This window comes from Acomys minous (assembly GCF_964271855.1).
Source record: "Acomys minous genome assembly, chromosome: 11".
Taxonomy (NCBI): Eukaryota; Metazoa; Chordata; class Mammalia; order Rodentia; family Muridae; genus Acomys; species Acomys minous.
The window spans coordinates 73,909,533-73,930,798 of record NC_140492.1 but is presented as its reverse complement, the minus strand read 5'-3'; the positions used below and the strand labels follow the sequence as shown (position 1 = coordinate 73,930,798).

General features: G+C 54.0%; 2 protein-coding genes across 3 annotated transcripts in view; one reads left to right on the top strand and one right to left on the bottom strand.

The window, feature by feature from the left end:
* TMEM191C (transmembrane protein 191C) lies at nucleotides 1–4,175 on the top strand. Of its 2 annotated transcripts, none has more exons than XM_084800961.1 (10): nucleotides 1–1,896; nucleotides 2,134–2,257; nucleotides 2,337–2,387; nucleotides 2,470–2,547; nucleotides 2,686–2,742; nucleotides 2,831–2,890; nucleotides 3,038–3,102; nucleotides 3,186–3,258; nucleotides 3,393–3,433; nucleotides 3,520–4,175. In XM_084800961.1, the coding sequence occupies exons 1-10, from the start codon at nucleotides 1,862–1,864 to the stop codon at nucleotides 3,722–3,724; spliced, it is 789 nt and encodes a 262-aa protein (XP_084657087.1). In that variant the 5' UTR covers nucleotides 1–1,861; the 3' UTR covers nucleotides 3,725–4,175. The 2 variants fall into 2 exon arrangements, with proteins under 2 accessions (XP_084657087.1, XP_084657086.1); XM_084800960.1 differs by having other exon boundaries at nucleotides 3–1,967.
* A 1,708-nt stretch (nucleotides 4,176–5,883) lies between these two features.
* PI4KA (phosphatidylinositol 4-kinase alpha) overlaps nucleotides 5,884–21,266 on the bottom strand; it is a 128,328-nt gene continuing 112,945 nt past the window's right edge. The window contains exons 43-56 of the mRNA XM_084800346.1: nucleotides 20,124–20,177; nucleotides 16,810–16,930; nucleotides 13,467–13,596; nucleotides 11,601–11,671; nucleotides 11,066–11,138; nucleotides 10,920–10,990; nucleotides 8,973–9,082; nucleotides 8,597–8,701; nucleotides 8,389–8,514; nucleotides 8,054–8,174; nucleotides 7,703–7,862; nucleotides 6,504–6,593; nucleotides 6,208–6,291; nucleotides 5,884–6,070 (exon numbers count right to left, since the gene is read on the bottom strand). Coding sequence (XP_084656472.1) covers nucleotides 6,019–6,070; nucleotides 6,208–6,291; nucleotides 6,504–6,593; nucleotides 7,703–7,862; nucleotides 8,054–8,174; nucleotides 8,389–8,514; nucleotides 8,597–8,701; nucleotides 8,973–9,082; nucleotides 10,920–10,990; nucleotides 11,066–11,138; nucleotides 11,601–11,671; nucleotides 13,467–13,596; nucleotides 16,810–16,930; nucleotides 20,124–20,177 — 1,368 coding nt within the window. The 3' untranslated portion in view covers nucleotides 5,884–6,018. The remainder of the gene's footprint in view (nucleotides 6,071–6,207; nucleotides 6,292–6,503; nucleotides 6,594–7,702; nucleotides 7,863–8,053; nucleotides 8,175–8,388; nucleotides 8,515–8,596; nucleotides 8,702–8,972; nucleotides 9,083–10,919; nucleotides 10,991–11,065; nucleotides 11,139–11,600; nucleotides 11,672–13,466; nucleotides 13,597–16,809; nucleotides 16,931–20,123; nucleotides 20,178–21,266) is intronic.

Here is a 21,266-nt window from a genome sequence, read left to right as displayed (position 1 = left end):
AAAAAAAAAAAAAAAGAAAGAAAGAAAGAAAGAAAAAGGTCCTCGGCAGAGATGCGGCCTATGACCTCAGCACTTTGGGCAGTGGAGGTGGGAGGGCAAGGAGCCCCGAGCCCATCCTTGGCTACACAGCTGAGGTTCAGGCCAGTACGAACTACAGGAGACTCTGACTCAAAGGTAATACAATAAAACCAAACAAAAGAAAAAAAGAGCCCTGGATTGGGAAAACTGAGTAACTACAGAAGCCCAGGTGTCCTGAGTAAGTGAGGAAGAAGCTGCTCAGAGGCCTTGCCGAGCAGGTGGGAGCTGAGGGGGGCGTCTCCCAGGAAGGGCCCGTGAAGGGAAAACTGCGGAGGGAAGTTCTCCAAGTGGGGACTTGTGTGCGAGGCGAGGAGGCTCCACCCACAAGACAGCACACATGAACTCTGTACACAAGGTGGCACAATACCAGAACCTTAACATCTTTACAGAGAAGTAATTATATCAACAGAGTGTGAAAATGACAGGGTGCAGTCATGACCTCTTCCAGAGGCCCTGAATTTAGTTCCAGGCACCCACATAGGTGGCTTATAACTGCCTGGAATGTGACCTTCAAGGAAACTGATGTCCTCATGAGATACCACACACATGTGGCATGCACATACACAAACATACACATAAATAAAAGCAAATTGTAGAAAAATTATTAAGCCGAGCACCATTACACTCAGTAAAGATTTTAAGAAGCTAAAAACAGGGGCTGGAGAGATGGCTCAGAGGTTAAGAGCACTGGCTGCTCTTCCAAAGGTCCAGAGTTCAATTCCCAGCAACCACATGGTGGCTCACAACCATCTATAATGAGATCTGGTGTCCTCTTCTGGTGTGCAGGTGTACATACAGACAAGAACCTGTATAAATAGTAAATAAATCTTTTTTTAAAGAAAGAAGCTAAAAACACGGGGAGAAGGGGATGGCATGGCATTCTAGCACCAGATCCTCCAGGACTCTTCACTGCTTTGTCACCCCTACTCAGGCGCTGTGCTAGCGAAAGTCCAGCCACTGTGATCACACCAAAGTCGTCATTTTTCCAACACATGGGGAAGAAAAAGAAACACTTTTCTTAAAATTTTTTTTCTTTTTTGAGACAGGGTCTCTCTGTGTAGCCTTGGCTGTCCTGGACTCTCTTTGTAGACCAGGCTGGCCTCGAACTCACAGAGATCCACCTGCCTCTGCCTCCTGTGCTGGGAATACAGGTGTTTGCCACTGCACCCAGCTATTTTCTCAAAATTTTACTATCCCCTGCTTGCTCACTCAGAATCTAAAGGGAGCTGCACCTGACTTAGCTGGTAATGGCAGTTACTGTGGTAGTTCAGCGTTTCCTGTTTTCTCTTTTGAACCAGGGTCTTCTTGGTATATAGCTAGGATAATCTTGAACTCTAGGTGATCCTCTTGGCTTAGTCTGTGGTGTTTTGGGATTGCAAACATGAACCGTCAAGTCCGTCTTTCCTTAGAACTTTAGTAACTTTTTATGGACCCTATAGTAACTGATATTTTTATTGTGTGTGTGTGTTGTGTGTGTGTGTTTTAGACAGGTCCGCATGTAGCTTTGGCTAGCTTCAAACTTGATATGTAGCAACTCCTAACCTTCGTGTCCCCCACACCCCAAAAGATAGGATTACAGACGTGGGCCACCAAGCCGGGCTTTCATAAAAATTTGTGTACCTGACTTGGTGGGGCGTGACCCGTCTCGGGCCGTGCTCCCGCGCCCCCTGCTGTCCATTATGACGCGGGTCCCCGGGTCGCGCCGGCGGGGGGACCGTGTGGGGCGTCGGAGCCATGGCTGAGCCGCAGGAGCAGCTGCTGCAGCTGCAGAAGGACAACCGCGATGGCCGCCTGCGGAAGCAGGAGCTGGAGGAGCTGGTGCGTGGGCTGGAAGCCGAGAGCGAGTGCCTCACCGCGCGCCTGGACGAGCTGCGGGAGCGCGAGCGCAGGTGCGGGCCACCGAGGCCCCCAGGGCAGGCTTGCTGGGCAGTGGGACATCAGCCCGGGGCTCTCAGGCTGGCGGCTGGGCCTCCCCGGAGGATTCTGCGCCCCACTTTCATCCCTCGCCATTTCTCCCGCTCCTTCCCCCCCCCCCCGGTCCCCCCTGCCGCGTAGCCTACAGCGGAGACGAATTAAAGCGTCGCGGGCGATACGAGGGGAGGCGCGCGAGGCGGCGCGGGAGCGTGCGGAGCGGGTTCGGGGGCTGCTGGAGGCCGCGGAGCAGCACCGGCTGGAACTGGTGGGAGCAAGAGCGAGAGGCGGGGTCCGGGGTGGCGAGGCTTGCGGAGAGGCCTAGACAGCGGGGACCCTGTCCGCAGGAGCAACACAATCGGAAGTTGCAGGAAGAGTGGGAGGAGCTGTCCAGCCAGGTACGCGCAGTGTCCCGGGTCACGCCCTCGCCCTAAGCCCCCCAAGTCCCGTAAGCTGGGCACTCACGGGCCCCGTCTCCAGCTTTTCTACTACGGAGGGGAACAGCGGAGTCAACAGCGAACGGAGCAGCAGCTCGGGACTCAACTCGTGACGCTGCAGGTACTTGGGTGGGGCTGTGGGCAGGGCCGCGGGCGCATGTGGGCGGAGCGTGGAGGCCGAAAGCAGGGGGGACCACGCCTGGAGGCACAGCGGTGTGCCACGCCTGCTGGTTCTTGACGCCACCTGATCCTCCCGAAGAAACATCTGGAGCTGGCGGAGGCCAAATTCACCATGCAGGCCGAGGAGCTGCGACAGGTGCGAACGGCGCTGGACTCTCCTCCGGGGAGGGCGCGTGGGGAGGGCCTGTCCTCCAGGTGCTCATCCAAAATCCCTGGCTTCTTAGGGCGCTCAGCGGACGGAAGAGGCCTGGGCGAGCTTCCAGGAGCAGAGTGGAGTCCTGCAGGTGCGGCCCCTCGCTTCTGAAAGCCGGTCTCTTGGATTGGCCCGCGCGGCCTCGACCCTTTTTTCCTTACCCTCCTCCCCTCCCCCGCCGCCCGCTGGCTCGCGGGTACCGCATCCTCTGCCCTGAGCCCCTGTTGCCATCCTTCAGGAGCTGCAGGGGAAGGTGATGGAGGTAGCGGCTGCGCTGGAGGCTACGCGCGGTGGCTCGCAACCGTAAGGGCTGGGGCTTTGGAAGGGCGGCAAGAAGGCGCTAGGCCGGGGCCACATGGCCCATCTCCGCCCCGCCTGTCCTGCAGGTGGGACTCGCAGCCTCGACGGGTGCAGGACTGCGCGGGCTCACTCATGGAGGAGGTGGCCAAGGCTGACTGCGTGAGCACGGCTGGGGCGCGCGGGCTGGAGCTGGGACCTGCCCGCTGCGAGTGACCCGCGCTCTCTGGGAGAGACTCGGCCCGAGCCTGAGCGCTGCCCTGGCGCAGAGCTGGATTGTGGCTCTTTCTTTGCAGGAAAAGCGGTTGTTTGGCGGTGCGGGCGCGGGGAGCCTCAGGTGAGTGGCTGGTGGGGGCGGGGCCTGGCGGTCCGGATTCGGGTTCTCGGAGCCACCACTTAACGAGTCCCTTGGTGGTTCTGCAGGCTGTGGGCGCTGAGCGCGCTGCAGACGCTGCTGCTGCTCCCGCTGGGTTTCCTGGCGCTACCGCTACTCGACTTGGCGCTGGCGAGGCCGGAAGCCATCGGTCGGGGGCTCCCGAGTCTCGGCTCGGATGCGGTCTTCCGCCGGCTGCGCTACACGCTGTCGCCTTTGCTTGAGCTGCGCGCCCGCGGACTGCTGCCTGCCTAGAGCGCATCATGCCGGCTTCGGCCGCCTTCACCTCTGTCTCCTTTGTGGTTTCTGGGGTGCCTGCCTGTGTGAAAAGGGCGGGGGGTGGGATGGAGTTCGTGTGTTCCTAAGGGCCCAGCGACCGTTTTTTGTCACCCAGGCTGCCCTTTCTCACAGCTCTCGCCGCTGAGAGCCAGCCCGGCCCCCTAGGAGGGTTGTCTGCTATTGTGAGCCTGAGCTTTGGGCCCCTCAGGTTCCCTCCGTGGCTTGTGGATTCTTTCCCCCCAGATGTTCAGTTACTCCAGATCCCCCTCAACGTTGGGGTTCCCCCTGAGCTGGTTTGAGTTCCCCATACCCAAACTCCCTCAAAGCTCCTGAGCACACTCGGTACCGTGGACTTCGAGGGGAATGTGCTTGTATATGAGGAATACCCTGCTGAGTGGAAATGAATCTGGGTTGAATTTTGATCTGACACACGTAAGTTCTATTTATTTAGTCTCGTGCCAGCTTTGAACTCATAATGTAGATGAGTGAACTTGAACTACTGATCTTCCGACCTCTGAGTAGACTACCAGCATGAGCCGCCAGGTGTGGTTTATTCTGTTCTGGGGATTGAACTCAGCTCAGTGCTTGTGAAGGCTGAGCCATAACCACGGCATTTAAACAAGTAACAGCTTTTCTGTTAAGTTCATTGGCAACTCCCTTAATGGCCTGACAAGGTGGTCTGAAAAGATGAATGTGGAGAAAACCACCTGCCATGGTTAAGGTCTTGTAGCATGCAGCGGCCTATGCACTGGCCTCTCCTGCTACCAGCAACCCCAGTGGGGAGCTAGCGACAGGTGTGAGTCTGTGAGCCCCAGCCGCCAGGAGACTGTCTCAGGAAAGCAGGGGTAGGCTGGAGACATGGTTAAGGGCGTCTGGTGCTTTCAAAGAGGGCCTGGGTTCATTTTCCAGTACTCACACAAGGTGTTCCACAACATCCTGTAACTTTTATTTCGTTTTTGAGACAGGGTTTCTCTGTGTAGTTCTAGCTGTCCTGGCTGGCCTCAAACTCAGAGATCTGCATGCCTCTGCTTCCCCGACTGCTGGGATTACAGGACGCTATGTTTGGGACATCCTGTAATTTTTGTTCGTGTGTGTGTGTGTGTGTGTGTGTGTCTATGTTCTCTTCTGGCCCCTAGGTATGGAAGAGACATGATGACAGAGCAGCTTTTGTAAAGGCAAACATTTATTTGGGGCTGGCTTACAGTTGCAGAGGTTTACTCTGTTATCACCATAGTTGAAAGCATGGCAGCGTGCAGGCAGACACGGTGAAGGAGGAGTTGTGCATCTTGATCCGCAGCAGCAGGGGGCTGTGTGCCACCCTGGGCACAGCTGGTGCAGAGGAGACCATAACGCCTGTTCCCACTGTGCCACACCTTCTCACGGTGCCACTCCCTATGGCCAAGCATTCAGACACGAGTCTATGGGGCCACACCTATTCCAACCGCCGTGGAGCACAAACTACATGCAGACACCCGCACATACACAGAAAGAATCTTAACAGAAAAACAAAACCAGCTGGGTGGTGGTGCACACACCTTTAATCCCAGGAGGTGGAGGCAGGTGGATCGCTATGAGTTCCAGGCCAGCCTGGACAAGACAAGGCCAGTCTAGGACAGCCACATCTAACACATAGAAACCCTGTCTCGAAAAACAAAGCAAACAGAAGAGCGAGGCTGAGTGGTGCCAGGGTTATAGGTGTGGGCTGCTCTTGGGTGTCACTTTTGTTTGCTGTCTCAGATTCATCCCACCTTTACCTTGCTTCCACTCCTGTCTACTGGCATTTTTATTTGAGGGCTATTGGGGATGGGCCCTGTGCATGCCAGCCAAGTGCTTTAACCACTGAGCTACTTTTTGAGAGCACATTGGTACCTATTTGGAGCTTGCCTGCCACATAACCACATCCATGCGGGGAGGCTTCCAAGCCATTTGGGAAGGGCTTTAACCATGTCAGTCCTAGGATGGGGTCATAGCTGGGGAGCAATGCTTGCCCGGCATGCATAGGCCTGGGTCTGACCCCTAGTACCCAAACTAAAAACAAGACTACTTATGTTAGGCCTGACTCAGGAGGACTAGGAATTCAAGGGGAGCTTTAACTACAGGGCAAAGTGTCTGGTTAGCTAACAAAACAAAAGCAGCACATTTTGGGATTTTTATTTTTTCCATGTCAACTTTTCATGTTTACACAAGAAAATACTCTATGTACCAATGTAGTAAGACAAGTAGGGAATGTGTCCAGTGTGCATCGAAGCCCTGCGTGCCCGTCACCACCCTTAGTAAGGGATGTCGTTTTGGTAGTACTGGATCATGTCGTAGGTCCGGCTCCTGAAAGGCCAAGCAAGGAAAGTGAAGCAAGCCCGTGTGGGGGAGCCCTCCCGCCCTGCTACCTCCACCCCCAGGACGGAGCCCTCCCCTCCTGCCCTGTTCGCCCCCGGGATGCTCAGGGACAGAGGGTGACTCGCCTGTTGCTGAGGAAACAGCTCTGGATGACCTTCATGATAAAATTGGCAGCCTCTCTTTCTGTCATGTTAGGGCTGAACCTGTGTCTGCAGAGAGATGAAAGGAGGCCTGGTTTGTGTCAATCAGTCCACTTGAGGGATCTCCTGGGTGGCCTAGTGTGGTCTCTGGCCCTTTCCAGCAACTACTAGGCCACTTGCGCTAGGGCCACCTCGCTATTCCAGGAACCCTGTTTCTGGGGACTAACCACACATAAAAGGTTTCTGGGTAGCGCCCCAGCTCTTCCCCAAATGGCACCTACTTCAAAAGCTTGATTGTCTGGCCCCGGAAACATGGCAAGCCTGTGTCCAACATGAGTGTAACCAAGGAGACGACTGCATCCATATAGGGCCTGTGGGGACAAAGCCGGCTTGAGCAGGGACCCTGCCTACAGTGCAGCTGCCACTCTTAAAACGCTCTGCTCGCCTGCCTCTGCCAGGCTCATGCAGCTCTGCGTGGCTGAGTGGCCCTGCCCTGTCCCCACCACGCCAGACTTCCAGTGGTGGCTCCAAGATGCTGTGCTTGGTGTTAGCCACAGTAGCATGTGGCTGTGCCAGAGGGACACTGTGTGGCATTTGCCTGATGCCAGTCTCCATTATGTTGGTGCAGGGCTATGGTGAAAGGGTGGCCAGGAGGCCCAGAGGTGGAGTCCAAGGCTGAAGGGTGCCAGGGGAAACTACACGATGTGGCTGGAGGCTGAGTGGGAATTACTCACACAGGCAAGGCTCTTCACTTAAAAAATGACCTAGTCTGGTTGCGAGCCTTTAGCGGCCAAGCCATCTCTATATCCAGGTGCACATAGTGAAGTCCAGGGCAGCTGGAGCTGTACTGTGACCGAGACCTTGTCTTTGTCTCAAAACACAATTATCTTTGTGTATATTTGTTTGTTTTAAATGTGCACTGCTGTTTTGTCTGCATGCATTATGTCTATGTGAGGGCGTCAGATCTTGGAGTTACAGACAGGTGTTAGCTGCCATGTGGTTGCTAGGATTTGAACCCTGGTCTCCTGGAAGAACAGTCAGTGCTCTTAACCACTGAGCTATCTCTCCAGCTCCCTGTATGCATGTGTGAGTGTATGCATATATATGTGCAGGTTCCTCAGGAGGCCATAGTGGGCAGCAGATATCTTGGAGCTGGAGTTGCAGGTGTCTGTCAGCACCTCGTTTGAGCGCTGACCTTTCAGTGCCACTGAGCTGCCCTCCTCCAGGGGCATGGGCTCTCTTTCCCACTGAGCTGCCCTCCTCCAGGGGCGTGGGCTCTCTTTCCCACTGAGCTGCCCTCCTCCAGGGGCGTGGGCTCTCTTTCCCACTGAGCTGCCCTCCTCCAGGGGCGTGGGCTCTCTTTCCCACTGAGCTGCCCTCCTCCAGGGGTGTGGGCTCTCTTTCCCACTGAGCTGCCCTCCTCCAGGGGCGTGGGCTCTCTTTCCCACTGAGCTGCCCTCCTCCAGGGGCATGGGCTCACCGCACAGCCAGGTACCCTCGGACACACATCTCCATGAACCACTTGAAGGGTGTGGCTTCCATCTTGCCCCCCATAATCATCACCATCTCGTCTGTCAGCTTGATGTCTGGTTCCCAGCCAAGGTTGCCACCCGGTGAGCTTTCAAACATGAAGCCGAAGTCTGCAAAATCCCCAAAAGCTGTCAGGCCAGGTAGTTTATATCCGGAGGAAAAGGACTAGGCCACCATAGGCCACATTCTAGCGACAGAAGCAGGGGGGCAGGCGGGGAGGAAGCAGGCCTGGCGGGCGGGTGGGGCCCCTGTACATTATCGTAACTAAGCTGCCCTCTACAGTGGGCACGGGGAGGCTGACCGATGTGGATGATGTGGCCCTTCTTGTCCAGCATGATGTTGCCGTTGTGCCTGTCCTTGATCTGCAGCAGGAAGAGCAGCAGGCTGTAGGCGGCCATGCTTCGTATGAAGTTGTAGCGTGCCTGTGAGGAGAGGGCCGTGGTCTCACATCAGAGGCAGAGCTGGCTCGGGAATGCAGAGTGAGGGCAGCTGTGTGCCATGCAGAGCCAGCAGCACGTCCTGCACCCTGGGGTTCTAGGCGTCTGTGACACTGAAAGCTTCGACAGACTGACTTAGCTCCTAAGAGAGGAAGGCAGACAGTAGAGCACGGGTGGGCGGAGGCCTGGGGCTAGCTACCTGCTGGAAAGCCAGGGTGGACTCATCCCCATACTGGCGCGTGAAATAGTCATACATGCCAAAGTCAGTTTGGCGGCCCAGCTGATCTCGGGAAGTGCAGTCTGGTATGCACTCAATCACGCCGCACTAGGAAGGGAAGGAGGAAGGACGGCTAGGTAGGCGCGGTGATGTGATGGTCCCCTCTGCCTACCATGCTCCAGGAACTCACCCCAGGGGCAGTAGCTACCACGCGGTAGGGAAACACAAAGAGGTCCAGGCCAACCAGCTGGAAGATGTTCTTGAAGAGGTCAATGATCTGCAGGGCCAGCATGTCCTGGGACGGAGAAGGCACAAGGGTGCAGTCAGGGTGTGAGCCCTGGAGGCTCGCACAGGCTGCCAGTAAGGGAAAGGCACAGGCTGTGGCCAAATGAGAGTCTTGAAGTCTGGCCTCACTGCCCCCCAGGCTGGGCTGTCATGAGGTTGCTCAGAGGATGTGTGAGTGAGGCCAGCCTTCATGGGGTGGGGCTGGACTAGTGCCTCTCACGGCTCACAACATGAAGGGCTTGTCCTTGGTGTCCCTAGGGGATGCTGTCTTGCTCTGTCACCTGTCGGCAGTCATCCCCCACTTTGAAGATGGCGGCTTGCCAGCAGATCTTCTTGCCGTCGGCCTCCTGCCTGCGGCACTCATCTTCAGCGTCTGACCGGCACTGCAGACCTGTGGGGGGGAGCGACAGGCTGCGAGGAGGCACAGCACTCAGGGGCCACAGAGAATCACAGGCCCGAGTTTCCCTAAGAACATACAAGTCTACAAGGAACTGGAAAGGAGCCCCTGGGTCCAAGCTGAGGACCGAGGGCCAAACACAGCCAGGCATTCAAGACATCTCTCCACTCTGGCCTGTGTCCCCACAGAGTTCACACTCCAAACCACAAATGTGATCTTATTTGGAATTCTCTGTAGTGAGAATTTTATAATTTTGGTTTCTTTAAAAAACATAGAAATGCTGGGTGTGGTGGTGCACACTTTTAATTCCAGCACTTGGGAGGCAGAGGCAGGTGGACTGCTGTGAGTTCAAGGCCAGCCTGGTCTACAAAGTGAGTCCAGGACAGCCAAGGCTACACAGAGAACCTGTCTCCAAAACCAAACCAAACCAAAAAAAAGACACACACACACACCACACACACACACACCACACAAACCACAGAAATGAGCCAGGCGGTGGTGGTGGCGGTGGCGCACGCCTTTAATCCCAGTACTCAGGAGGCAGAGGCAAGTGGATCGCTGTGAGTTCAAGGCCAACCTGGTCTACAAAGCGAGTCCAAGACAGCCAAGGCTACACAGGGAAACTGTCTCAAAAACAAAAAACAAAAACCACACACAGAAATGGGCTGGAGAGATGGCTCAGCAATTAAGAGCACTGTCTGCCCTTCCAGAGGTCCTGAGTTCAATTCCCAGCAACCACATGGTGGCTCACAACCATCTATAATGAGATCTGATGCCCTCTTCTGGCCTGCAGGTATACATGCAGGCAGAGTACTGTATACATAATAAATAAATCTTTAAAAAACCCCACAGAAATATGGGAATATGTTTTTGTTTTAATCCCAGGTGTGGGGTGACAGCCTGCTGCACAGCAGGTGACTATGCTTTGCCTCATGCTTTAGCAGGGGGCGTGGTCCTTTTCAGAGGACTCAAGAGGCAGGGCTGCTGTTGGCTGGTTGGTGGTTGGATGCTGTTTGTCAAGTGCAAAGAAACCGAGAAGCAATTAGATAACCTGATGGAGAAGGCCAAACTGGCCCCTAGGAAGCTGCTCAGCAGGAAGCAGTCAAAGGATAACCCCGCCCCTTCCCTCTACCCTTTTTTCTCTCCTGTCTAGTGCTATGGTTAAGAGTGGAGAAGGGTGGGGAAGAGAAAGGAACCACAAAGTAGTAATAATGTAGGCTACAGGGCCACACTGCGCTGGGTGTTGCCGGCTTCAATCCCAGCTCTAGGGAGGCAGCCGCAGGGGGGCTCTGAGTTCAAGGCCAGTTAGGGCTGTGCAGAGAAACCCTGTCCAACCACCACCACCACCACCACCAAAACAAAAAGCAAAGTTTAAAAAACCAAAGAGCCACACTAGATGACAAGAGTCCAAAGAGTATCTTTTTAAGAGAGATGTGTACGGCCACACGGAGACAGGGAGAGACGAGCGAGGCTAAGCAGCATCACCCGCAACCCAGGAGTGCAGAGCCAGAGGGCAGCCAGCCCAGAGCTCCAGATGTATGGCCTGCACGCTGTCCACGTGTCTGTCATGCAGGCACAGCCAGGCTCTGTGCAGAGCCTGAAGCAGCTTGTGTGCCACACAGCTGGGGCTCAGCAGCTGGGGCTCAAGATGGGGTTCCTGAGACTCGGGGGACAGCTTCCAGGGTAAGCAGTGATACTGCATTAGCAGCTGCCACGTTCAGAGGGAGGGTGAGCCCGCAGGCAGAGGATGGCAGACATCTTTCTGGGTGCTCGTAACAAAGCAGCGCTAGAGAGGAGAGACACCCCTCACTGCAGCGCGCCCCTTACTGACCTTCTTTTTCAAGTTCGCTCACTCCACACCGCTTCACCTTAAACTTGGCCAGGTAAGGCGCTTTCGCAGCACTGAAAGAAGAACGCAGTCCATGAGAGGGCAAGCGCAGACCCCAGTGCGGCCCAAGCGTGGGGGCAGGCACTCACCTCTGCATCGGCGTCCCTGACTTGTAGTCAATGTCTAGTACAATTGCTTCCGGGTTGCTGGGCAGGTAGCAGCCTGGGCAGACGCAGAAGAGAGGCACAGGGAGCACATGTGACCAAAGGAGCCACCACACTTCCAGCATAGGCTCCATAGGTAGAGCCGCCATGTGAGGAGCCCTGGCTTGCCTGCGGCACCCCTGATTTGTTCAGTGATCACTGTGGGTCTGTCCCTCCTGACCTTCACAATCTCTCCAGATAGCTGACAAAAGCACCCCAGGCTCCTAGGAGATACTTCTCCAGAACGCTCTGGACCTTAGCTTCCTGGGCCAGTTCCCCTGGCGGCATGCTGTCCACACACTCCTCCATCTTTGTGTTCTGTGCACAGTCAGGTAAGTAAGTCCAATAAGCAGGCGCTGGATGTTGGACGCTGGAGGGCCTAAGTGTGTGGCGTGGTTGGCCTAGCCCTGCTTCCACATTGGCCCCACCCCATGGGAGACAGCAGCCCCCGTGCCTCACTGGCCCTGAGGCTGCCACTTACCAGGCTGCACCTGCACTTCGGACAGAGCTGACAGACAAGCCTTCTTCCTTTCCTCGCCTTTAGGGTAGGGCCTGAGGAACAAGACAGAAAAACTCTGGGCATGGTGACTGGAACCCCCACACTCAGACCTGGAGGCCAGAGCACCAGGAGTTTAAGGGCATCCTCTGTCTACAGTGAGGGTGAGGCTAGTTTGGGTTACATCAAACTGTCTAAGCCAAAGGCTCTGCTCTGTCCCCTGCAGAAACTAGTTTCCAAGGACAGACAGCTCTGGACATTGTCTTCTTCACTGACACTCAACCACACCAGGCCACGGTGTCAGGAAACCTTCCGCTCCCCAGACAGGCCGGATGCTGTGGGAGGGGCTGGAGTACAGCTGCTTCCCGACATGGCTGGCCTCACATGCTGTGTGTGCTGCTGTTCAGGTACTGAGAGAACAGGTGGCAATGGGCACGCACAGTTTTGGACTGAAATGCTGTTTCTATAACTTACTGCCATAAGCACTAGCCGGAGACCCGGCTGAGCTGAGGGTGAGGCTGGGCGAGGGTAGAGAGCTCTGTGGTTCTTGTGTCATGACGCCCTGAAACTCTACCCACCTGCCATGAGTTGAACCAGTATGCTTAAAGATAGGTCCTCACCTTTAGTTTTCTAGAGAGGCCGGGTGTGGTGGCGTAAGCCTGTAGTCCAGAGTCCAGGAGGCAGGGACAGGCAGAGCTCTGTGAGTTTGAGACAGCCTGGTCTACATGGTAAGTTCTCAGACAGCCAGGACTAGACAGAAAGACCCTCCCCCCACTGCCAGTGAGGAGTTTTAGGTCGGTGGACTGGAGCCTTGCAGGGGTTATGGGTTGCCACTCTCCTTTTCTGGTCCAGTCTTTACATATGCTGAGCATGCACTTTATCACTAGGAAGGAGTCCATATTGTCTCCTCCCCCGTGTTTTGTGGCACAAGTAAGCCATGGGACCAGGGATGCGGCCTGGAGGGAGAATAAGGCCCAAACATGTCCAGCCCACAAAACTCTCATCTTGAGATCAGCAGGAGTGAGGACCAGTCCCTCCCTGTCCTGGGCATGCATGGCATGGTGCACGGAACCTGGCGACCCCACCTCTGCTACTGTTGAGGCAGTCATGTGGCCTGGTGGCCAGGTTTCAGGTTAAACTTCCTGTTTCCTTATAAGGACATGTCCAGCTAGCGCCTGGAATTCCTCTCCTAGCACCTCAGCAACAGCCAATGATTAACAGTCACCCCGAAAAATCCTACCCACTTCCCCAAGGTTTTATATCCTTCACTTCCCCAAATAAAAGAAAACCTGCCCTCCAGATTAAACTTTACGTCTGGACACCCCAGCCAGAAGCAAACCTGAAATGGCAGTGTGTGTGCGTGCATGCATGTGTGTGTGTGTGTGTATGTGCGCGTGCGTGCATGTGTGTGTTCTGGTTTTTGAGACATGGTCTATATTGCTCTGGCTGTCTGGGAAATCACCATGTAGATCAGGCTGGCTCCAAGCTTACAGAGACCCACATGCCTCTGCCTCCCAAGTGCTGGGATTGAAGGTGTGCGTATGCCTCTTTGCCCAGCTACAGTGTTCCCTTAAGCTGACTATCTCAGGTGGTGTTGTGACATATTTCCCTGCCCTCCTATGTCTGAGATCAGTGAGGACTCGCAGCCTGCACACACACTGAGGGCAGGGGAGGGAGTGGAAGGGCTGTGCCCAAGGCTCTTCTTTCTAGGTCACCCTGGCCAAATGTCAATGATGCTCTGCCTTCCCCATGCAAGTGAGCAATGCCTCTGAAAAGCCACGTGAGTGGAGAGGTCAGGCCAACATCATCAGTGAGCAGTCAGAGAACGGTCTTCTCAGTGTAGCCACTTACTTGATGATGGCTGACACGTTGGTGATCTTGTTAAAGAAATCAAATTCCCGTTGATAGAAATCTTTGGCTGGGCCTGACAGGGACCCTGTGATCTCTTCCACTAACTGCTCCAGGAGGTCACCAATGTCAGCTGAGGAGACAGAGATGATGAGTTTTATAGTTGCCATGGAGACCCTTAAAGATGCTTGCTAGACCCAGGCTGGGGGATTTCCCAGCACCCTGTTATCATGTAGAACAGACTGGTAGACCTGCTAGAGGCCACACCACGGCTTCCTTCCCCACTTTGCTGTAGACTCTGGCCATGCTGGTAGGTAGAAAGCTAGCCCCTGACAAAGGCGTAGGCCAAGAGAAACAGCATCAATGATTTGTTTTGAGATAAGGTCACAAGTGGCCCAGGTTGGCCTTGAACTTCTGACTCCCATGCTTCCTCTTCTTCGTCTTTTTTTTCCTTTTAACTTATTTTATTTGCATTGGTGTTTTGCTTGCATGTATGTCTGTGAGAGTGTGTCGGATCCTCTGCAACTGGAGTTACAGACAGTTGTGAACTGCCATGTGGTGCTGGGAATTGAATTTAGGACCTCTGGAAAAGCAGACAGTGCTCTTAACTGCTGAGCCATCTCTCCAGCACCTTCTTTTTTTTTTAAATTTATTTATTATTATGTATACAGTGCTCCATCTACATGTACACCTTCAGGCCAGAAGAGGACACCAGATCTCATTCCAAATGGTTGTGAGCCACCATGTGGTTGCTGGGAATTGAACTCAGGACCTCTAGAAGAACAGGTGGTGCTCTTAACCACTGAGCCATCTCTCCAGCCCATGCCTCCTAAGTGATATGTTTACAGATATGTCCCACTACTCCCACTTTATTTGGTGCTGGGGATTTAACTCTGGGCTTTATGCATGCCTGGCAACTAGGGCACATTCCTGGTCCCGAGTTACTTGGCTTTGTTTTGTTTCCACACAGGGTTTAGCAACAGTGCTCACGCTGGCCTGGAAGATGCGCTCGTCCTGCCCAAGCAGCTGAGTGCTGGGGTTACGGGCATCACCACATCTGGTTCCCAGGCCTGCCTCTCCCTCCCCAGTGCTGAGATTAAAGGATGCACCACCATGCCCGACCGAGAACATGATTTTCAATATTGCTGTGTGACCAAACAGAATGTGCTCACAGAGCTGACCCTCCATTCTGAGAGGCACCTGCTGTCTGCGACTTTCCTTTGTATGTGGGGTGTGTATGTGTGCACACAGAGGCAGAGGCCAGAAGTCAACCTTAGCCTTTTTTTTTCCCCCTTTTCAGCACAGGGTTTCTCTGTGTAGCCCTGGCTGTCCTAGACTTGCTTTGTGGAGCAGGTTGGCCTTGAACTCACAGAGATCTGTCTGCCTCTGCTGGGATTAAAGATGTGCCCCACCATGCCTGGCTCTTAGTCTTGCTCTTTGGGCACTGTCCATTTTAGTTTTTGAGAAAGTCTCTCACTGACTTACTGTCTTGTAGTGAATCTAGGTTGGCTGCTAGCCAGCCCCTGGGATCTGTGTGTCTCAGTATTCCCAGCTCAGGGATTACAAATCTTGGGCCACTCCTGGAGCTGGTTTCATGTGGGTGTACACAGGGCAGGGCACTTGTGAGGTCAGGGGACAATTTGCAGGAGCTGGTTTTCTCCTTCAACCTTGCGGGAACATGGGAATCAAATTGAAGTGAGGCCTAGTGGCTTCATCCACTGAGTTATCCTGATGGGCTGACTATGTATTTACTACATACTTGAGACAGAGTCTCATGCTCCTACATTGAAGCTGAGGGTGATCTTGAACTCCTGATCTTCCTGCTTCTACCTCCCAAGAGACAATGCTGTGACTACATGTATGTCTTCATGACTTTCTATATTACTTTTTGTTTTGTTTGTTTTTGTAGACCAGGACTTTTTGTTTTGTAGACCAGGAGGGCTTTGAACTCAGAGACCTGCCTGCCTCTGCCTCCCCAGGTCTTGGGATTACAGGCATGTGCCACTCTGTATTGGTTTTTTGTTTTTGTTTGTTTGTTTGTTTTTCGATTTTTCGAGACAGGGTTTCTCTGTGTAGCCTTGGCTGTCCTGGACTCACTCTGTAGACCAGGCTGGGCTTGAACTCACAAAGATCCGCCTCCCTCCTGCCTCCTGAGTGCTGGGATTAAAGGTGTGTGCCACCATCTCCCAGCTTTTACTTTTTAAATTTACATTTTTTTTTTCTTTTTTCTCTCCCATTAAAAAACCAACAACTAGAGCCGGGCGTGGTGGCGCACATCTTTAATCCCAGCACTCAGGAGGCAGATCAATGTGAGTTTGAGGCCAGCCTGGTCTACAAAGCAAGTCCAGGACAGCCAAGGCTACGCAGAGAAACCCTGTCTTGAAGCACCAAAAAACCAAACTAAACCAAACCAAAATACCAACAACTAGGGACTGGAGAGATGGCTCAGAGGTTAAGAGCACTGGCTGCTCTTCCAGAGGTCCTGAGTTCAATTCCCAGCAACCACATGGTGGCTCACAACCATCTAGAATGAGATCTGGTGCCCTCTTCTGGTGTGCAGGTGTACATGCAGGCAGAACACTGTATATATAATAAATAAATAAGCCTTAAAAAAAAACCCAACAACTGTGGTTTCTTGCAGCCCATACAGAGACCAACCTCTCATGTGTTACGTGGCTGCAGTTGGCCCGCAACTCCTGACTCCTCCTTCCGCTCCCAAACACTACACCACAGGCAGACGCCACCACACCTGGCTTTTTGGAGACAGGTCTCAGGTATCCCAATCTGACCTTAAAGTGCTGAATCTTCGGTCTCTACCCTTAAGTGCCAGGATTACAGATGTGTACCATCACATCTGGCTTAGTGGTGTTGAGCACTGAACCTAAGGCTTTGTGCATGTCAGGCAAGCATCTGCCAGCTGAGATACAACTACCCAGCCCCTTTTAAAAGACAGGGCTTCGCATAGCTGATCCTCCTGCTTCTGCCTTCCGCCTGCTGGGCTAAATGTTACCACACCTGGCTTTTGTTGTTGTCTGTTTGAGACAGCTGGCCAGGAACTCACTGGGATCTGCCTGCCTCTGCCTCCCGAGTGTTGGGATGAAAGGTGTGCGCCACCATACTCGCGCTTTAATTTTTTATTTATTTTTGTGTGTGGGCATACACACGCTATGGCACACATGTGGAGGCCAGAAGACAGCTTGCAGGACTCTGTTCTCTCCTTCTACCATGTATGCTCCAGGTTAGGGGAGCGCAGAGCACAGAGGCCTCTGAGAAAACAGAAGAAGAAGAAGAAGTCTGACCGCTAGAGGAGATGGTGATTGGGGAGGCTTGAGAGCACAGTACTCACGGTCTTTCTGGTGCCCTTCTTCATCGAGGTAGATGTTAGTTTTCATGTTCCAAATAAACTGATGTGCCAGGAGCTGGGATTTGGCTGCAGCCCAGAGGATGTACTCACGCACGTAGCCCATCTGCGGGAGGCCAGGGCCATAGTCAGCCTTCACTCCTCGAAGACTCTGCCTGACTCAGTGCGCAGCCTTACTGCCACCACGTGGCTGCTCAGCCTAGTCCAGGGCCCAGGCGGGTAGCCAGGGGCTAGTGCTGCCTGCGCCTCCTGTGTCAGCTCCCTGGTACGTAAGAACCATGCCTCTCAAAGTCTACTGCCGTCATATACAAGGAACAAGGAGGCTGGGTACCAAGACCTCACTTCTAGGGTTGGACAGTGTTCAGGGTGGAACCACACACTGAAGGCCGCCATCTTAAAGACCTCTTCTCTTTTCCACTCCATTTGTTCCCTCATAGTATTTGGATGTGTGAGGACATGTGTGGATGTGTGAGGACGTGTGTGGATGTGTGAGGATGTGTGAGGACATGTGTGGATGTGTGAGGACGTGTGAGGATGTGTGAGGACGTGTGTGGACGTGTGAGGACGTGTGTGGACGTGTGCGGATGTGTGTGGACGTGTGTGGACGTGTGGGGACGTGTGTGGATGTGTGAGGATGTGTGTGGATGTGTGAGGACGTGTGTGGACGTGTGTGGACGTGTGTGGATGTGTGTGGACGTGTGTGGATGTGTGTGGATGTGTGAGGACGTGTGTGGATGTGTGTGGACGTGTGAGGACGTGTGAGGACATGTGAGGACGTGTGAGGACGTGTGTGGATGTGTGAGGATGTGTGTGGACGTGTGAGGACGTGTGAGGACGTGTGTGGATGTGTGAGGATGTGTGTGGACGTGTGAGGATGTGTGAGGACGTGTGAGGATGTGTGTGGACGTGTGAGGATGTGTGTGGATGTGTGAGGATGTGTGTGGACGTGTGTGGATGTGTGTGGATGTGTGAGGACGTGTGAGGATGTGTGTGGACGTGTGTGGACGTGTGAGGATGTGTGTGGACGTGTGTGGACGTGTGAGGACGTGTGTGGATGTGTGTGGACGTGTGAGGACGTGTGAGGACATGTGAGGACGTGTGAGGATGTGTGTGGATGTGTGAGGATGTGTGTGGACGTGTGAGGACGTGTGTGGACGTGTGAGGACGTGTGTGGACGTGTGAGGACGTGTGAGGACGTGTGAGGACGTGTGTGGATGTGTGAGGATGTGTGAGGATGTGTGTGGACGTGTGAGGACGTGTGTGGACGTGTGAGGACGTGTGAGGACGTGTGTGGACGTGTGAGGACGTGTGTGGACGTGTGAGGACGTGTGAGGACGTGTGAGGACGTGTGTGGACGTGTGAGGACGTGTGTGGACGTGTGAGGACGTGTGAGGACGTGTGAGGACGTGTGTGGACGTGTGAGGACGTGTGTGGACGTGTGAGGACGTGTGTGGACGTGTGAGGACGTGTGAGGACGTGTGAGGACGTGTGAGGACGTGTGAGGATGTGTGAGGACGTGTGAGGACGTGTGTGGATGTGTGAGGCCGTGTGTGGATGTGTGAGGATGTGTGAGGATGTGTGAGGATGTGTGTGGATGTGTGAGGACGTGTGTGGATGTGTGAGGATGTGTGAGGATGTGTGAGGATGTGTGGGGATGTGTGAGGACGTGTGTGGATGTGTGAGGACGTGTGTGGACGTGTGTGGACGTGTGTGGACGTGTGAGGATGTGTGAGGACGTGTGTGGATGTGTGAGGACGTGTGAGGACGTGTGTGGATGTGTGAGGACATGTGTGGATGTGTGTGGACGTGTGTGGACGTGTGTGGACGTGTGAGGATGTGTGAGGACGTGTGTGGATGTGTGAGGACGTGTGAGGATGTGTGTGGATGTGTGAGGACGTGTGAGGACGTGTGTGGATGTGTGAGGATGTGTGAGGATGTGTGAGGATGTGTGAGGATGTGTGTGGATGTGTGAGGACGTGTGTGGATGTGTGAGGATGTGTGAGGATGTGTGAGGATGTGTGAGGATGTGTGTGGATGTGTGAGGATGTGTGTGGATGTGTGAGGATGTGTGTGGATGTGTGAGGACGTGTGTGGATGTGTGAGGACGTGTGAGGATGTGTGAGGATGTGTGAGGATGTGTGTGGATGTGTGAGGACGTGTGTGGATGTGTGAGGACGTGTGTGGATGTGTGAGGACGTGTGTGGATGTGTGAGGACGTGTGTGGATGTGTGAGGATGTGTGAGGATGTGTGAGGATGTGTGTGGATGTGTGAGGACGTGTGTGGATGTGTGAGGATGTGTGTGGATGTGTGAGGACGTGTGTGGATGTGTGAGGACGTGTGAGGATGTGTGAGGATGTGTGAGGATGTGTGAGGATGTGTGTGGATGTGTGAGGACGTGTGTGGATGTGTGAGGACGTGTGTGGATGTGTGAGGACGTGTGAGGATGTGTGAGGATGTGTGAGGATGTGTGAGGATGTGTGTGGATGTGTGAGGACGTGTGTGGATGTGTGAGGATGTGTGTGGATGTGTGAGGATGTGTGAGGATGTGTGTGGATGTGTGAGGATGTGTGAGGATGTGTGTGGATGTGTGTGGGGGGATATGTGCGGATGTATGTGTATGTGTGGAAGTGTGTGTATGTCTGGAGGTGTATGTATGTGTGGGGATGTGTGTGGATGTGTGTGTGTGTGCATGGATGTGTGTGTGTGTGTGCATGGATGTGTGTGTGTGTGTGTGTGTGTGTGTGTGTGTGTGTGTCCCTCAGTCACTCCCCACCTCAGCCATCTCACAGTCCCAGTTACCCCTGGTTTTAATGACCATATCTGAGGTGAGGTCAGGTAAGAACATGTCCACCCCGGGAGAGGACTGCAGTCCAGTTCCCTGCACCACAGGAGGCTGCTCACACTGCCTGCACTCCAGGTCCAGGGGGACCCTCGGCCTCTGACCTTCACAAGGACCTGAACACAATACACCTAACTGAACACACCAATAATAACAGTAACCGTGTAAAAAACAGCGGGCTGAAACAAGGGGAGCAGCTCCCGTCTGTGACCTTAGGAGGTGCACATCTGACACAGCTTGAGTCCAGCAGGTCCCTCACAGCTCACCCATGCCTCACCGCTCCCCAAGGAGAGCAGCCAGGCTCAGGGAGGTCATGGAATCTGTTGACACAGTGACCCAACAAAGGGGCTTGCAGAACAGGCTGCCCACCTGACGGAAACAGCTAGAAAAGGTGCCAGCACCCACCGCCCTGCAGAGCATGGTTGGGCAGAGGAAGTGGAAAGCTGTGTCCATACTGACCTTGTCATATCTGAGGGCCTGCACAATCTGGGGGATGTAGAACAGAATGGCGTCCTGTGGGAGGAGGAAGGTTACACAACAGTTCAAACAGCAGGGAGCCCTGCACCTGCGCGCGGGACGCTGCCCCCTGCTGGAGAACCGGGGAAGGGTCACAGGATAGCAAAGGATCCAAGGCTGGCAGCACAGTGGTGAAAACAAGCAAAGAAAGGAGCCTGCCCCAGGTGAAGGGCTGAGGGACTGTAAACTTGCTGGTGCTGAAACTGCAGCAAGGCAAGCAGGGCTCTAGGACATCCTGCAGAAACTCCCCTGCTACGGCCCCTCCACCTGGGCCACCACACGGACTCCCCAGGGCCCCTCAATATTTGCTGTTGGTAAGAGGCATGGGTACACTGCCCACTTCTCAGAGCAGCGGCTACACTCAACTTTAACCAAAAAATCCAATTAAAGCTTACACAAAATAAAACAAGCAAACAAAAACCAAAACCATGGGCTGGAGAGATGGCTCAGAGGTTAAGAGCACCGACTGCTCTTCCAAAGGTCCTGAGTTCAATTCCCATAGACCACATGGTGGCTCACAACCATCTATAATGAGATCTGGTGCCCTCTTCTGCCTTGTGGATGTACATGCAGGCAGAACATTGTATAAATAATAAATAAATAAATCTTTTTTTTTTTTAAAGGGGGGAAAACCCCAACAAAACAAAATCAAAAATACAATTAGAAAACATATGAATTACAATTAAATTAATCTTTTTTTCTTTTGAAAAAGGATCTTTTTGTAATCCTATGTGGTCCAGAACTCAGAGATCCACCTGCCTCTGCCTCCCTAGTGTTGGCGTTGAAAGCTCGAATTCATCTTTTGCAATGACTGGAAGTAAGGAGCAGTGCCATGCTGTGCCAGCCCGAGTAGCTGGATGCACACAGGTGGAGCCATCTTCCGCCCACCCACAGACCACCCTGGGGCAGCTCCCCCTAGGCTGGCGCCCACCCACTAACCCCCTGGGGCAGCTCCCCCTAGGCTGGCGCCCACCCACTAACCCCCTGGGGCAGCTCCCCCTAGGCTGGCGCCCATCCACTGACCCCCTGGGGCAGCTCCCCCTAGGCTGGCGCCCACCCACTGACCACCCTGGGACAGCTCCCCCT

Coding starts and splice junctions, on each gene's coding strand:
- TMEM191C (XM_084800960.1), top strand. CDS start 1,813: ATGGCTGAGCCGCAGGAGCAGCTGCTGCAGCTGCAGAAGGACAACCGC. Junction 2,743..2,830: donor AGGCCGAGGAGCTGCGACAG/GTGCGAACGGCG, acceptor CTGGCTTCTTAG/GGCGCTCAGCGGACGGAAGA. Junction 2,891..3,037: donor AGCAGAGTGGAGTCCTGCAG/GTGCGGCCCCTC, acceptor GCCATCCTTCAG/GAGCTGCAGGGGAAGGTGAT.